This window comes from Gastrolobium bilobum, unplaced genomic scaffold, assembly GCF_033153095.1.
Source record: "Gastrolobium bilobum isolate Gb01-03AN ecotype WA unplaced genomic scaffold, APGP_CSIRO_Gbil_v1 utg69930, whole genome shotgun sequence".
Taxonomy (NCBI): domain Eukaryota; kingdom Viridiplantae; phylum Streptophyta; class Magnoliopsida; order Fabales; family Fabaceae; genus Gastrolobium; species Gastrolobium bilobum.
Genome location: NW_026899534.1, coordinates 14,481 through 33,186, shown reverse-complemented (window position 1 = coordinate 33,186; position 18,706 = coordinate 14,481). Strand labels below are relative to the sequence as shown.

General features: G+C 29.5%; 1 protein-coding gene across 2 annotated transcripts; it reads left to right on the top strand.

Moving 5' to 3' along the window:
- Positions 1-10,151: 10,151 nt before the first annotated feature.
- On the top strand, positions 10,152-11,985 carry LOC133291137 (AAA-ATPase ASD, mitochondrial-like). 2 transcript variants are annotated; one of them, XM_061489332.1, is made up of 2 exons: positions 10,152-10,614; positions 10,768-11,985. In XM_061489332.1, the coding sequence occupies exons 1-2, from the start codon at positions 10,268-10,270 to the stop codon at positions 11,822-11,824; spliced, it is 1,404 nt and encodes a 467-aa protein (XP_061345316.1). In that variant the 5' UTR covers positions 10,152-10,267; the 3' UTR covers positions 11,825-11,985. The 2 variants fall into 2 exon arrangements, with proteins under 2 accessions (XP_061345316.1, XP_061345315.1); XM_061489331.1 differs by having other exon boundaries at positions 10,152-10,659; positions 10,696-11,985.
- The last annotated feature ends 6,721 nt before the right edge of the window (positions 11,986-18,706 follow it).

Here is an 18,706-nt window from a genome sequence, read left to right as displayed (position 1 = left end):
GAGTAATTAATATACCTATTAGGAATAAGTTATTTGTTGTGTAAGCTGTCATTGCTGATGTTAATAATGAGTTGCCAATTCGATGAATAAAAATGGAAAATCGTTAATCCTAAGATGAATGAGATATGAATGGAATCCTCATAAAAATGAGAGTTGCCAATGCTCATCATGATAAGATGGAAAACATAAAATAATTATACGAGATATAGAATATAAAAACACAGATGAATGTAAATTTTTTTATTTTAATTTGAAATTTAAAATATTTAAACTAAATAGTTAGTGCGAAAATAGTTCAGCATTAATTAGTGACAGACAGGTGCATTAATATCTCACTTTTTTAAATTCAAAATTTGAAGTTGATATAGGTAGGAAAAGAGTTTAACATCTTTTAGTGCCCGTTTGGATGGGCTTTTATTTCTAAAAAAGTTGCTTTTTTATAGATCTTGAGGCCATGGGAGCTTAGAAACTCATCTCTCCTTTGTTCTAGAGTGCATTGTGGTAAGAAATTTCCTTCTTTTTCATGTTTTTATGAAGATTGAATTTAGGTTTTCATTTTGAAAATTTGGTTTGATTGAGCATGTTAGAGCTTGATTCAGGTTCAGCTCACGTTGAGAAAAGTGTTTAGATGAGAATTTTAACGGTAAAAATGTATTTGGAAAATTAAAGATACCGTATTTTTGAATAGTGTCGTATACGTGAATAGTGACATATACATGAGTAGTACTATAGAGATGAATAGTACCGTATATATGAATTAATGAATCTTGGATTAGAGGTGTGTGATAAGCTTGAATTTGATGGACTAGAGTATTGGAATCATGAAGTTGACATGATTTCTTTTATGTGCCTCTTAGCCATTTACAAAGAAAGTATGTTTTTAGAGTGCTTGTTTGTGTTAATGAGCACTTATACGGTATAAGGACTATATGATCAGATGTTTAAACCTTTGGTTGGGTTAGCTAAAAAGAAAAATGAATAAGTTCCTTCTTTAGGCCTTATATGTGTTTATGGCCATTTTCAAAAGAAGTATGTGCCAGGAGTTACTGTTTTACAAAGCGAGCAAACTTTTATGCGTGAAATAATATTCTAAGGTGTATGGACCTTCACTTTGGTGAAATATAAAAGAAAATAAGGTAACTCCTTTGTATGTCCTTAAAATGAGTTTTGGCCATTTTCAAAGGAGGTATATGTTCGGAGATATTGTTTCGCAAAGTGAGAATACTTATATGTGTAAAATAATTTATATAGATGGCTAAGCTTGGGTTTAGGCACTAGACAAAGAGAAATCTTATAGCTCTTTTGTAATGGGCATTCTGCCTTAAATTGGGAAAAATAGGCTTTTAGGTGCTAAGAGGAGTAATGAGTGTTCTAAGGGCCTTTTGAGACTATCCTAAAACTAAGTGAATATGTGGAATTTTGTGAGGATTTGTTGAACAAAGAACCACCCACTCATGACTTAATATGATTAAGAAAAAAGAAAATAAACAATAAAGTGTGTGTCTTGTATATTTACATGGCATTATATCATTTTATTGAGTTTTGTGTTGAATTCCTTCTCTAGGTGTGCCTAGGGACTGTGAACATTTGGATTCTCGTGGAGCAAGATAAGTAGCTTGTTCTTCAAGTAAGCAAATTGTAAAGCTCCAAGAGGTAAGCTCTATGTTTATGGGGTTCGCTCCTACTTTATGTTCAGCCATAGTGTACGGACTGTGGTCAGGTTGTATGATATGTATGAGATATATGACATAGATGCATTCATATAGAGCTATATGCTGATGTGATGTGTTTAATTTGATATGTTTTGATGTGTTTACTTTGATATGTTTTGATATGATTTCTGCAATGATCTCTGGACATTGATTTGTTTATGCACTGATGTCCGGTTGGGGTCCTCCCTTGGGACTGACTGTGTATATATCTGTTATATGTTGAGTTCCTCTTGGGGTCCTCCTTTGGGATTGATTGTGTACACTTTGTTATGTGATGATCTTTGGCCATTGATCCTATGTGCACTGATGTCTGCTTGGGGTCATCCTTCTGGACTGATAGTGTACATCTCTGATATGTTTTTGGTTCCGCTTGGGGTCCTCCCTTGGGAACATTTATGTTGATTTCTGCTTGGGGTCATCCCTTGGGAATGGCTACGTACATCTCTGATATGATATGCTTTGTTCTGATGTGATTATTGTGATGATTTTTGTATATGATATTTGTTACGTGCGTTGATTTCCGCTTGGGGTCATCCCTTGAGAATGACTGCGTACGTCTCTGATAAGATTTGTGTATATGCTTTGTTTAGTTATGATATTTGATTATATGATATGTTATACGAGATATGTTCAGTATAGTATGATATATGATGTTTTGTATATTATGTATCTGACTGTCATGCAGGAAGTGAGCCCATGGTATGGAAAGTTCTCTATAAACCTGGAACTTACTAGAGATTCGTCTCTAACCCCGTTTGGGGATATGATTTCAGGAACACAGTTAATTGAAGAGCCCTCATAGGACAAGGACACTACCCGTGGCTAGAGGTACTAGTATAAGGATAGGGAGTTCAGAGTGGCCGGACGCTACTATTTATTATAGAAGTTATTTTGGAATATATGTACTGCTGTATAATGTTCTATTCATTTTGGGATCATGATGTTTGATCCATTATACAATATATGGCCCGTAGATGTTTTGTACATGTGTTCATATTTGATGCATGTACATTTGTGTATTCAGATATGTGCATGTACTGAAATATGTATGTTGTTAGACATAGTGGCACGGAGCCAGTTATGCATGCACCCATGGATGGGTATATAGTCCTTTATAGATATCTGGTATTTTTGAAATTATATATGGTATAAACTGTTTATCAGGAACCTTTGAGAGTGGCATTGGAAAATTCCCAGTTGTCCAATTTACAGAAGTTACTCTACCCGATTTTCGTCTTCGTTAAATACGAATTAAATTATGAGAAGTATGTAATGTGAGATATCATGTGAATTAAGTTTAAGGATTAAAATAATAGAAAAAGTTAGCTCGTATTTTCGTAAGTTAAGTCTTTCGCTGTTTCTGTTTGTATCATATGTATGTTAATTGAACCGGCTCGAGACGGGAATGTTACACTCATCATGATAAGATGTAAAAGAAAAAATAATTATACGAGATATAGAATATAAAAACACGGATGAATGTAAAAAAATTTATTTTAATTTGAAATTTAAAATATTTAAACTAAATAGTTAGTGCGAAAATAGTTCAGTATTAATTAGTGACAGACAGGTGCATTAATATCTCACTTTTTTTTTAAATTCAGAATTTGAAGTTGATATAGGTGGGAAAAAAGTTTAACATCTTTTAGTGCCCGTTTGGATGGCTTTTATTTCTAAAAAAGTTGCTTTTTTTAAATAAAAGTCCTTTTGAGAAATTTTAGATGTTTGGATAACAACTATTTAAAAAAGAAAATTTTAAAATAAAAGTTAAAATGCTGCTTTTTTTTATAGCCAGTAGTTGGTTGCTTTTGAAAAAAGAAAAAATTAAAAGATAATATAATTTTTTTTTGTGGAAATAAGATAATATAAATTTTTAAAATACAATTTTAATCTCATCTTATCATACCTATTTTATCTCTCCTTATCCCACGATCATACTATTTTATCTTTTCTTTATTGTAATTTTATATATAAAAAGTGCTTTTTTTATTTTAACATCCAAATAATTATTTTACGTAAAAGTGATTTTCAGATCATACATTCAATCGTAAATTAAAGAACAAACATTAAAGATAGAAAATAGAAGAACAACAAAAACAATGTGAAACAAATTATGTATGGACATGAAGAATAGAAGGGAAAGCTCATCTTGCTCTTGCAGATATTAAAGATAGAAAATAGAAGAACTTTAAGATAAAGGAGAAATTTTTACCGTGTTGAATTTTGAGATGGTGCCCAAAGAGCACAGATAACACAGGAGAGAAAAAGACAGAACTTGCCAAAAGGTCGGGATGATCCACGCATTTTGCCATTACTCGTTGTATACTTTTTTTCTTTGTTGTAGCTTGTAGATCTTTCCAAAGAAGGCTAAAGTCAAATATTTAGTCATTTAAAAGTTAAGACATTTTATTATATCATCTCTTTCATTCATGATATTAGATTATGGAGAAAATACTTATAGAAGAAAAGCAGATAGAGAAGAATGTTATACCTTCCTCTGAGGAAGTACAAAAGCACATATCCCAGTGATTCCAAATCATCCCGTCAATTTTGTTTTACAACAAAGCTGCAAAAAAAACCAAAAAAATTACATGTTCATGTAATAGAACAACAATTTGAGAAGATGAAGAAGATAAACAGACAGATAAGAGAAGAAATATGTGCACAGAAGCTAATTACCAAATTTGAGAAGATGAAGAAGATAAATAAGAGCAAAAATTTGTGAACAGAAGCTAATTACCAAATGAAAAAACCCAATAACACATATCCTATTTATACACAAAATATTTGCGTTTTTTACAAAATATTTTTTGTTTTTTTAATGATTACTTTTTAACAAAATAGTATTTTTTTTATGCAGCATTAATAGGGTTAACAATTACCCATGTAAAAAGTAATGGGATTGTTATCAAAAAAAAAAAGAAAAAAGTAATGGGATAATGTCTACAAAAAAAAAGTAATGGGATAGTAAATGAGTTTTTTGCCACCAACAATTGTTCAAATATTTTCCCACCCTATAAAATTCAAATTCAAAATTTAAAATTCAAATTCAAAATTAAAAATTCAAAATTCAAATTTCAAAATTCAAAATTCAAATTCAAATTAAAAATTAAAAATTCAAATTAAAAATTGAAAATCAAGATTTCAGAAAGCAGCGAGATATTATTAATTTGGAAATTTCAATGTAGAAAATAGAGGTACATTAAATGAGCTGTCTGCCACCAATAATTTTAACAAATCTCCTTTATTGATTTAAATTACAAATTTGATTTTCTTTTTTATTTTCTATTTACTGATTTTACCAAAGAAGGAAAGGTTTTAAGTGTCAACACAAAGCTGAAAGTGTTTTTAATTAAAAATTATGTTTTAAATAATTTGCCAAAGAATGAGTTTCCTTTAGAATATTAGATGTTTCCAATCCATTCTGTAGTTGGCTTTAAAAAATGTATTTTTAATTAAAAATTATGTTTAGAGAACTTATAATAATTAAATAATTTTTTCATAAATTCTAAAATCCAAATAATATAGCTTTAATATTTTCTAAAAATTTTAAAAAATAACTTCTAATCGTTTCGAAAAACGAATAATATTTGATTTTAAGAAATATAAATAATTTAGATTATTGAAAAAAGCAACAATTTTTTGCAACAAATAATTATTTATTATTAATAATAAATCAATTAAAATGAATGATCATTCAGTGATCAGTGACCATCCAATTCCTGCATCATAAAAAAGTGTTTTTCATTAAGTATTTTACAGGTTATTTTAATGATTCTACTACTTTCTGCATGGTAAATTGTTAAGCTTATTAATAATATTTATTATTACGTCTATTCGGTGGGAAAATATTTAATATTTAAAATTAAAAAATTTAAATTTGAATTTTGAACTTGATAGATGGAAAAAGAGTATAAAGCAAAAATTGAAATTGTCGAAAATTGGAATTTGATAAAACAGAGTATAAAACAAATAAATGATTACACATGTAAAATAGCTAATTTATAATAAAAAATTAAGATGCTAAAATTAAAATTTAATAAACCTAGGTATAAAAGAAATAAATTTCTGATGTACTATTGATTAAATGTTACGTTAATATATATATATATATATATATATATATATATATATATATACATTTAATAATTTATAATACTATTTATGAACGTCCAAATAAATTGTTTAAAATAATTAAGAAAACAAAAGGAAAAAAATATTTATTTTGTTTTAAAGTTATAATTATATTTATTTTTAAATTATATGTGACTTTAAAATATAAATAATTGATCATTTATTATTTCTAACTTCTTTAATATTTTAATTAAGTATAATAAAAGAATATTAGTGAATAAAACACAGTATTGAACTATTGATGTTTTTTAAAAATTAAATATATTTAATGATTATTTTAATTTTTGTCCAAAACAAATGGAAGAAGTTTTTTTTAAAACCGATGTTATTATTACACATTACAATCAACAAAATTAGTCATAATATCGAATTGTGGAGTAATACCAGCCAATTCTTTGGAAAGTAAAACAAATTAATTGCATATATATACTTAAAATCAAAGTAAAATTACACTTATAGTTATATTTAATTTTTTTAAAATTATATGTGACTTTAAAATATAAATCATGCATAACTTATTATTTTTAAATATAAAAAACTATTATATGTTGATATAAAATGTTGATAATTAGAGGAAGTAAAATGGGACCTAGAGGGCCGGCCCACCCTGCCTGCCAAATAGTAGAGTTCGCTCGCCAACATATTTTTTTTATATTTACTATCTAACAAATTTGTCTTTTTGTAGCTGATCATCGGATTTATTGCTGTAAATATTTCAGAAACAAGCATCTAAACTAATCCTATTCATATTAAATATGATGCATTAAATATATGTTTATATATATATATATATATATATATTAATTTTGTGAATATTTATTTATACTTATGCAATTAAGCAAATGAATGGTCTTTTGATATTACCACATTTAACTTCATCTATAAAATATTTGTTATAAAATTAAACGTATTAACTCAAATATTTTTGAACTCTTCATCTAATATATATGGTACAACTACAAAAAATAGATACATAGTAATCTAGACGTAAGTATAAGAACCTTTTTTGTGTGTGGATAAATACAAAAACCTATTATATGTTGACAGAAAATGATGATAGTTAGAGGTGGCAAAATGAGCTCGGTCCGGAAGGCCGACCCACTCCGCCCGCGAACATGTTTTCCCCCCTTATATCTATTGTCTAACAAACCCGTCTTTGTATGGTTAAGATAATTAGATTTACTGCTGTAAATATTTCAGAAACAAACATCTAAATAAAATAATCATATTGTGATAAATAAAAGTGCATCGAAACAAAATAAACAATCAGCACAACATTTAATTTTTTTTCTTCATGTATATTAATTGATTTCATTTTGTAGCAAATTTTGTGTACTGTTGAACAATAAGACGAGATCATATTGAATAATAATGCAAAGGAGAAGGTTCATTGGTGGTTATATTTGAAGAATGAATTATTAAGTACATAACTATATTTGTTTTGCATAACAATCAATGCCTCTGAGTTGCAGATTTGTTTGTGGTTACAAGTTCTGTGTGAATGTTGTAATCTTTTAAAGTTCAAAAATAGCACAAAATAGCAAGATAATTCTTTTTTATTTCACATAATTCTCAAGTAACATGTTTGTTTTTTTATTTTTTGTTTCTTCATATTTATACCTCCACCATAGTACCGTTCAGAGCTTGATAACAAGATGAAGATGTTGATTTATCGGTGTGATGATTAACCAACGACGGCGACAATGATTTCGTTCTTTTTCCCTCGTATCGCACGGATAATTCACTAATTTGTTTATAAAAGAACTGCCAAGAGTTATACTTATAGTATGCCTAATTTGAATATAAAAATGATCTTTGTAGAGGGGCATTCAAACATGGTTAACTCTCTTTTTCTTTATAATTAAAAATCAATTAACCTTTATTATATAATAGTTGCAAGGAACGTATTTTTCAATCCCGCATCATCCATGATTATTAGGAATTAGTATTTGTCTTTGTAAAGGGTATAAAATTAAGTTATTTTAGTTAAAACTAATGTATTTTATAGTGAGAGAAACAAAAATCATGATAGAAGAAAGTGGAATATTTTTTTAATTTAAATATTAAATAAATAATAATAATTTTATCTAAAATGGCTGTTCTTTAAAAGGATAAATATTTTCCTCTTCTTATTAATAGTAAAAGTCATCTTCATTTGACCCCGCATTGACCCCCGCACTCCAGATTAGTCTCATAGCCGGCTCAAAGAGTCGAAGCTTCTGGGGATACCGGAGGGAGCTAACTCGCCTCAAAGAAGTAATTAGGGTTGGATAACTCCAAAATATTAAAAAAAAAATAGTCATTTTCATTTTTCTTCTATGTCAACTTTAAATTATTAAAAATACAAGGAGTGCATTTACAAATTTCGCTGCCGGCCACTAAGGAAATGTAATATAAAAGAAGAAAGGAGGAAACTTAACCTTTGTTTTTTGGACTATATACGTTTGCTTGTTTTTATAGTTGAATAGAAGTCAATCCGAGTGAAATATATAAGGGAGTTATACTTCTACTTCAACTATAGAAGAAAATTCATTCTCACTGAGGCTTCGATCTTTGAGCTTTTATTTTTATTTTATTTTTTTATATGTGTGAGACCCACCCAAACTGTGTCTGCTCGAAAGATTTAAACTTCTGCAGTTAGGAAGAGAATTATAAATCTCAATATATAAATGATTATATTTATCTCATTCAATAAAAGATAAATTAAATTTTATACACACATAATAAAAGTAGTTTTATTTTTCTCATGTTACCTGAGACAAATTATCTTATGCAACACACAAAAAAGTGGGTAGAATCCACTAAAAAGAGGGAGAAGAAACAAAAAAAAAATGGGTCCTATTCATTTTTTTTTTGTATTGCATGAGACAATTTGTCTATGCAACATCAGAAAAATAAAACCCTATAAAATAACTTATCTTCACCTATATAAAAAAAAACATTTCCCATATATAAATGGAAAACTTTTCTTGGCAAAGGTGCTGCCAAAATGGTACAGTACAAATAATGAATCGTATATGAAAATCTGACGGTCCTTAAAGCATTTGAATAGTCAGTAATGACAGCTGAATGCAATCTCCAAAATATACGAAGTAAAGAAGACGAGTAAAATGTCGTCAATAGGAAACTCTCACGAAAACAAACGGTGATTGTTCGTCAACAGATCTAAACTATACTGAGTGAACTGAAAAACCAATAATCAAATTAATCGAAAATTAAAAAATGAAAACTGATGAAAAATCGCATAATTTAATTAGATTATATTGATTTTCGATTTGATTAGTGAAAATCGATCCAGTCCAAACTATGTATTATGTATTTATTAGTTTTGGAAGAAGGTTATTTGGAATTTGTTGTTTTGTAGACTTGGAATCTTGTATGTTACTGATAACAAACTATTTTGTTTTAGTTTTTTTATTGTCAATTAATTTATTTTAACTCTTCACGAGTTTTAAGACTTTAGTTTAAAGTCTTGAATTTTCCAATAGATTATAATTTTGTATGACTTTATTTTGATATATGTAGTTAAGGGTAGTAAACGAATCGGAAGCCTTTGTCCTGGCTCGTGAAGACTTGATTTGTATAAAAGCTCGTTTAATAAAAAAACTCGGCTTTAGAGCCTCACATATTGGCCTAGTATATAACTTTTTTTTTATTATATATTTTTTATACAACTCATAATAGCCCCGTTTCTCTTTTCAACTCATTTCATCCTGTTTTATTGGTTAAACAGACATTTTGAATGATGTTGTTCAATATTATGTTATCTGGATATACATTAAATTTATGAATATATGTGGAATTATTAGTGTTGTTCATCGTATATTTTGTTTGGATAAATTTTTGTTATCTTATTTTTTTTAACAGGCTAAACCAGCTTTTATTTTTTGTAAATAAATCAAGCCACATGCCGATATTTATATTCATAACAGGTAGCAAGAAGCAGGCTAGGCTAGAACAGACTGAAATATTTAAAAACAGGTTTAGCCTTTTAAGACCAAAACTCGACTCGGCTTGATTCGTTAACACCCCTGTATGTAGTGATTTGTATGGCTAAAATTTTAGGGTTTTTTCGTAAAATCAAAAACCAATCCAATCCAAATCGAATAAAATTGAATCGAATTTTTAAAAAAATTTAAATTAAATGGATGATTAAATGATTAAACCAAAAATATTGGATTCAATGATTTTTGCGTAAAAATCGATCCAATTCGGACCACGAACACCTTTAATTGGTACTTGCAAGTTCATACAATTATATTCTTACTAATCTTGCGTGTAGGGTAAGAAAAGAAGACTAAAACACTCCATTATACTTCTTATAAATACTACATCACTTGAGTGGGGTTAAACACACAAAAAAAAAGAGAGAATAATAACCCCAAAAATTTATTAGAAAATAGTACTATAGAGTGCAAGGGATGATGGGGATTGGGCAAATATGGTCACAACTAGGCTCAATTATGGCTAGCATCATGTTTGTCTATGCCATGTTTGAGAAATTCTTCCCATCTCATCTTCGAATCTATGTATCAAAATACACTCAGAAATTCACTGGCCTTATCTACCCTTACATCAAAATCAAATTCCCTGAGTTCTCGGGTGAACGCCTCAAGAGAAGTGAAGCATATTCTGCCATCCAAACATACCTCAGTGCAAACTCTTCTCAAAGTGCCAAAAAGCTCAAAGCTGAAGTGGTCAAGGATAGCCAAACCCCGCTTGTGCTTAGCATGGATGACAATGAAGAGATCAATGATGAGTTTCAAGGGGTCAAAGTTTGGTGGACTGCAAACTCCACCACACCAAGAACACAGTCAATTTCATGGTACCCTACTTCAGATGTTAAAAGGTACTTAACTCTCACCTTCCACAAAAGCTACCGTGACATCATTACAGGGTCCTATATCCAACATGTGTTGGAAGAAGGGAAGAATATTGCGTTGAAGAACAGGCAATTGAAGCTTTACACCAACAATCCAAGCAATAATTGGTATGGATACAAGAGTACAAAGTGGAGCCACATAACATTTGAGCACCCTGCAAGGTTTGAAACACTTGCTATGGATCCAAAGAAGAAGGAAGAGATTATAAATGATCTTGTTAAGTTCAGAAATGGAAAAGATTACTATGCTAAGATTGGGAAGGCTTGGAAACGTGGTTATCTGTTGTATGGTCCACCAGGGACTGGTAAGTCTACTATGATAGCTGCTATGGCTAATTTCATGAACTATGATGTGTATGATCTTGAATTAACAGCAGTGAAGGAAAACACTGATCTAAGAAAGCTGTTGATTGAAACATCAAGTAAATCAATTATTGTGATTGAAGACATTGATTGCTCTCTTGATCTTACTGGTCAAAGGAAGAAGAAAAAGGAAAAAGATGAGGAAGATGGTGAGGTCCCAAAAAATCCTACTAAAAAAGATGAAGAAGAAGAGAATAAGGGAAGTAAGGTAACTCTATCTGGGTTATTGAACTTTATTGATGGGATTTGGTCAGCTTGTGGAGGAGAAAGGATCATAATTTTCACAACCAACTTTGTGGAGAAACTTGATCCTGCTCTCATTAGGAGAGGAAGGATGGACAAGCACATTGAATTGTCCTATTGTTGCTATGAAGCTTTCAAGGTGCTAGCCAATAACTACTTGGATGTTGAATCACACAGTTTGTTTCCAACTATTGAGAAGTTGTTGGGTGAGACCAACATGACACCTGCTGATGTTGCTGAGAATCTGATGCCTAAGTCAATTATTGAAGATTCAGAGATTTGCTTGAAGAATCTGATTGATTCTCTTGAAAAGGCCAAAGAGGAAGCAAAGAAAAAGGCTGAGGATGAAGAAGCACAGTTGAAGGCTGAGAAAGAAAAAGAACAGATGGGTGAAGAGGAAGAGGTGAAAGCTAATGGAAAATCTAAGGAAGAGGTGAAAGAGAATGGAAAATCTAAGGAAGAAGTGAAAGAGAATGGTACCATCCAATAATTTTAATTAGGAATATTTAATTTCAACGATTATATGCATGCTTTACATCTCTTTTGTAATATCATAGTTGAATTATGCTGCTGTAATGTTGTATTGTTATCAAAGTAATAAATTGAATTCACAATTCAAAGCTCATGTTTACCTTTCATTAACTATGAGAGGTAAAACAAATCCTTTTTTATTATTTTTTTTTTTTTTATGTTTGGAAATAAAATTATTTTCTACATATATATATATAAAAGTGTGTGAGACCCATGTGAGGCCATATAAAAAGAAAAGAAATAAAAAAAAATATGGGTTTCATGTCTTTTTATGTGTGTGTAAGATATAAAATTATTTCTTACAACATAAGAGATATTAAACTTTATTTTTCATTTTTCTTTTGATATTTGAGTTTCAATAGAACATCTCTTACGTGAAGTTCAAACATTATGCTATATGAATATTGTTTCTTGCTCATTTTTGCTGCACAAAATCGTCTCACAAGGAGATATAATTAGGGTAAAGATATAAAAAAAGTTTTATTGGGACTTAACAGTAATCACATGAAAAAATTTATAATTATAAAATGATATACGTACGTATACAGTTTGATGTACTCGATCAGTTATGTTTTTTTTTTTTTTTGGTAATATTATTCTTATGCTTTTTGTTAAAATCCAATTGAGAGACGTTCAGAGGAATACATATATATTTATTTTATCAAACAAGAATTGTATAAAACTTCTCATTAATTAGCTGTTAGATTTAGATTCTTAATAGAATTTTGTTAATTTTTGTGTGCAAATTATTATTACTATTATTTTGAATTGAATGCACGCAGTAGTTTTGAGATTTTTTTTAAATCTTTTGGGACTTTTATTTTTTTTTAAATCAGCATAAAATAAAATAAAATTAGATGAATATAATATATTTTTAAGTAAACAATGTTTTTTTTTGTAAAATAAGTGTCAATTTTCATCCTGTCCATAAATTGCCAAATATATAATAATAGTATGATCTTGCAGAATATACCGCATAATATAAAATTTAAATAAGAACTTATATCATGATATCTTATATTATTAGACCTTATTTTTCATGCGTTCCAAATAATTCCAAGAAGAATAGAAATATATAGCAATATAAAGTAATATTTTTAACTTGGCTGGATCTTGAGCGCTGATTCAGGCCATACACATGCGAGCAAAACGCCAAATGAGAATAAGCCAATAATGCAGATGATGTATACAGGGAACATATATAATCTAATATACCTGCCAGTCTGCCACTTGACGATGAAAACAAATCAACAAAAAAATCTTATTTCTTTCATAAAGACAATGATATAAATATTATTTTATTAATTATACCGTAAAGATATATATTTTTAAGGTAATTGCTTTAATAATCATTTTGAAACTTGATATACTAACAACATATTAACAATAATAGAATTTATTATCGGCAGTTTTTTTTTCCTATTATATATAATTATTTATTTAACTTGCAAATAAAAAAATGATTATAGGAGTATTATTAATTTAAGAAAACTTAAATATGTTTTCAATTTTTTAAGACTTATATAGATTTAAAAGTAGAGAAATATTTTTCTTATATTATTGGAGATAGATATTTATATGTTAGTGAAATTAAATTACAAAAAAGATTCATAAATAATTGAAGAAAAAAAATAAAAATGAAATCCATATTTATTATTTGTGTAGAAATTTAATTTATCTTATGTTTACTAAGATAAATATAACCCGTAAAAGTATTATATAACCGCCATACCCTACCCCCTTTAAAAAAGTATTGAATAAACCTCGAAGAGGAAAAATGTTTTACGTCTTTGCAAATGGTCAACCATTGGTAAACTGACAGTGAATACTTTTAAGTTTGATGGACGCTTTGATAGCTATGCATTGTCAGAAATGGCATGCTTTAACCAAAAGATAAACCAAAAAACATTACTTCTTCTGATGTTCACACGAACACCCCTTTATATAATTATAGCTACCATATCATTTTTATTAACTGATTTTAGTTATTTTTTTATATGTATGCTTCAATTTTGTCATTCTATACAAAAATAAGATGATTTACTTGATGTTAATGTATACAAAACATTATTTTATTCCTTTACTTAGCTTTTATACCATTCTATTAGACTTTTCTTTTGTGGTGGGAATTCTTTTCTATAAAAAGTTAGAGGATGTAAAAGAAAAATATACAAAATCAAGTGTAAACTATAAAGCCATTTTTAAGGGGAGGATCAAAATTTCAGGTACCCCTTAGATTTGATGATATGACATCCGATATCCCCCGAATATTTTGGAAGTATACAAATATTTTTTTTAAAATATATTTACTGATTTATTAATTATCCGACATTTTTGATTTAAAGTGATATATTGGATTGAGATTTTAAAGAATTTTAAAGGATTATTTTTGAACAATAAAATCCATTGACATTCAATTAGATTTTTAAATAATTATAAAAAAGTAATGTGGCATTCAATTAAGATTTTAAAAGATTATTTTAGAGTCCGTTCAAATCTAGTGGTATTCAATCAGAATTTTAAATAAAGAAAAAATAATCTTGTGGCATTAAAATTGTGACAATTTTAATGGATTTTCTATTAGTGTAGATTTTATGAGACTTTTTGGTGAAAAGTATAAATAGCATACCTCTATCATAATCTCACTCTAATCCCTGAGATTTCTCTAGTGCAGTGTCTCATAATCTACCTAGTCATTTCTCAATGAGGGTATGTTCTTTTTTTTACTCTCATGTATTTTCTCTGATTTGACATTCCTCCTTATGCTATTGTTCTTCATGATTAATTGATAATTTATGGTTGTGCTTGTTATCTTTAATTATGTATTCCATTTTATTTTTGCAGGTGCAACTGGTACTGATAATGGTTCCATTGCATTAGGCACTATTGATGTTGATGCTATAACTTTTGGAGAAGAAAATAGAGATTTCATGATGGAATCTTTGTGTATGATCCTAACAATGATGCCTTTATAGCTCCAAATCACTATAAAACACTCGACCATCATTCATCACCCCACTAATGTAGTCCACCATCTCATTCCCTTTTACATTCGAAGGTTCGCACTAAAAAACCAAGTCGCAATAAGCGAAGAAGATCCAAATATGAAGGAAATTCTACCACAGTTGGGACCAACAATCAAGCTAAAGTTCTAGAAAATCTTGCAATTAGAATTGAGACTATTGCTAGCAATTTTGAAAAATATCTAACCTAATGGAGAAAAAAGAGAGAGATAGAAAAAGAGAAAGTAATATTTGGGATGCTATAAAAGAGATTTCAAATTTCGATGATAAGACTCAGTTCTTGGCAATTGATTTGTTTAATACAAAAGCAAAGAAGGATTTGTTCTTGAGCATGTCATTAAAATAACGCTTTTCTTGGATAAATTTCAAGATATGATGATTAATATTTTGATCATATTGTCCTTTCAGGAACTACATTTTTTTATGCTATTTTTAATCGTAATTTGGTTGAAATATTTTGGTTATAATTTGGTTGAACAATTTATTGTTTGTATTTTTATTGATTATTTGAGTTATACATATGGAATTTTCTTGTTCAATTTTTATCCTTTCATATTGATTTTAATTTCTTATATGAACACCATTTTATTTTATTATATACATATATATATATTATAATTAGTTTTATATACATAAAAAGAATGACATATTAAAGTAAACATGGACACTTTATAGTTTTCTTACAAATTTTATTTTATTTTATTTTTAATTGTTTGCAGTCTCGTATATTTTTTATAAACATATAATGTCACAATCGAGCATGTATGAAACTAATGACTTAGAGGAAGAAAAAAGAGTCGACAAAGAAATAAATGAAGAATTTTATGAAGCCATGTACAAATTGATGATGGCAATCTATGCATTAATATGTGTTAAATCAATTTTTGATTATGATGTATGGTGAACATATTGAACGTCTATTGACTTAACGATGAATTACTAGTATAAGATATGACTATGTACATCAGGCATTGAATGAGGATATTGCTATCTTTCGACAATTATATAGAATGTATTCAGATGTGTTCCGTAAGTTATGCACAATTCTTAAAGAAAAAACACCTTTGAAGGATACAAGATTTATTTCTCTGAAGAAATGCTTGCATCATTCATACAAATTATCAACCAAGATTTAACGCCTCGCCTTAATCATGGCTTGTTAATAATGCAAAATGGTATATAAAGAACATCCTACTTGTTTTGCCATATCATCCTGGACAAGCTTATCAAATTCTTTTTCCTTCCTTTCCCTAATATCCCAAGGAAAATATTTTTCACGAAATAGCCCTTTAAAGATTTTCCAAGTCATAACCTGGTTAAGGGCTCTAAGCAGTTGGGAGGTATTAACTCACCAGTCATGGGCATCCTCCTATAACGTGTATACAGAATAAAGAAGTTTCTACTATTCTGAGCACTGCATTACTTTAAATACCACATCTAAAGATTGTAACCATGCGACTGCTATAATATGATCATACATCATATCAAATGAAAAAGATTGGTGCTCCCTGAAAGTGCTCAGTTTCTTTTCTCTTGCCTCTGTCTCTGCTATTGACTCTGAATATGGTTATAGTGCACTAACACGACAACTAGCCTCACATCATAATGCCTGACTTCTCCACTCGTACCATCTACATTGAGAGTATGTCGAGTTGGAGGAAGTTGCTGATTACTCTGCCTCATTAACCTTAATTCTTGCATAATAGCATTCCACATTTCCTGATTAGTCTTCTTATTTGCAGTTATCTCTTGTCGTATGCCAGTTAATGCTACTGCTATGGGATCTGACTGATCATCCCCTGCCCTCCGAGGATCCTTAGTGTTCATTATGATATTGTAAATGTTACAAAGAGAAATGAGTTGATTAAACTCACACTAAGTGTTCACATATGAAACATCATAATAAACATCATAAACCACTCATCAAGCATCTTGCTTATGGCAATACTTAAAGGAATTCCCTAGACTTTGCTCGGATACCATAATGTAACGCCCCGCCTTAATCATGGTTTGTTAATCATGCAAATGGTACATAAAGTGCATCTTACTTGAATAAAGATAGCGGAAGACTTAATGAAAGTCTCACTATTACACGATGTAATTTCGTAAGATAACTTTTTTCTTTTTATTTATCCTTGTGTATTGTCATGCATGCAATATTTGTCTTATTTCTATGAACTGTACAATCTCGTACCTGCACAGAATCCTTACTTGAACTCTTGTGACCATATTCACTGGTAAATGACTATCTGAATATGATAACATGTACCATTTCTAACAGAGGCAAATAGACAACATAACAACTGTAAATTGGACTAATCCAATGATGAAATCCCACATTTATCCTGATAACACATAAAAATAGAAAAGTCCAATCTAGATATAAATATTCAAAATGTGGCTCCATGCTATTACTGATATAGTCTAATTTGATAGACATATATGCATATAGATACTCGTGTTATCAACACATAAATGTATCAAGGCTACACATGCCTCACAAATTGATATGAACTATAGATATGCATGATCATATATATCTCATGCTACAAAACATAAATACAGTCATCCCAAAAATACTACACTAAGTAGTTGCTCCAATGGAGTCTTCTAACCACCCTGTATAGGCCTCTTGCCTCGGGAGGGCCCCCTGCTACTACTGGAGTACCTGAAACATGTCCCCAAACGGGGTGAGATATAAAATCTCAATAAATCCAGGGCTTATAGAGTGATTTTATGCCCATTAGTTCACTTCCTGCATGAAAGGTCAGATATAGAGTATAGATCACATCATATATTCCACAATATATAGAAGACTTATAGAACTCGAATCCTTAAGGAAAGTCCAAGCAAATACTTCCGAGAACCTGAGTCCTTACGAAAAATATACAAAAGACTTCTAGGGGTTGTATCCTGCAAAGAGAGCCCAAACAAATACTTCCGAGAACTTGAGTCCTCATGAAGTCATACATGATAGTCCATAGGTTGTGTCCCTATGGATCATATAATTCCAAGAGCTATATCTCGTTGGAATGTACACACATGTATGCATTCATTGGCCATGAACCACAGTTCCATACATCACATCATAACTTGTACATGTCCTACATGAATGTAGTTATTCTAGGTACCTAACATTCATCAATCATACAAACATGAAACCATAGTCTCAATAGACATGTGGTGGAATAACAAAGTAGGAAAAGACTCCTAAACCAAGAGCTTACCTCTTGATGCTCCCAAGTCAACACTTGCTTGAAGGCTAAGAAAGTTATCCATACCTCTTCTTACTTGACTTGTGCTCCAAAAATAACCTATTTCACAGAGGAAATTGGAAACATAAATACTTGGCATCATTCACATATTGACCTAATGGTCAAAACACCAAATAGCTCATGGTTCCTTAAACTTACCTTATCCTTGAATAAACAAGAACTAGGAACGAGACGATACTAATGCGTGGAGAGCTAGTATAACTTTAGATATGTGGAGAGCTGCTGCTTAGAAGGGCATCAAGTTACATTAAATTACTGATTAAGAAAATTATATTAGGTTTTACTTGTATATTAATATCATTCAATTATTTGTTATTTTTTTATTGACTCTTATAAATTTGAATATTTGTTAAAAATTCATATGATTTTTTAAAATTTCATAAATCAATATTATCCTTTCAAATCTTATAAATTCTATTAAAATTATTTAAAATCCAATCTTATAAAATCTTGATTGTAAAAAAAAGTAAGTCATTATAATTCTAGATAGTCTTTTAAAATTTATAAGATTTTTTTTATCTCAAAATAGTCTTTTAAAATCCT

Coding starts and splice junctions, on each gene's coding strand:
- LOC133291137 (XM_061489331.1), top strand. CDS start 10,268: ATGATGGGGATTGGGCAAATATGGTCACAACTAGGCTCAATTATGGCT. Junction 10,660..10,695: donor TCCACCACACCAAGAACACA/GTCAATTTCATG, acceptor AGATGTTAAAAG/GTACTTAACTCTCACCTTCC.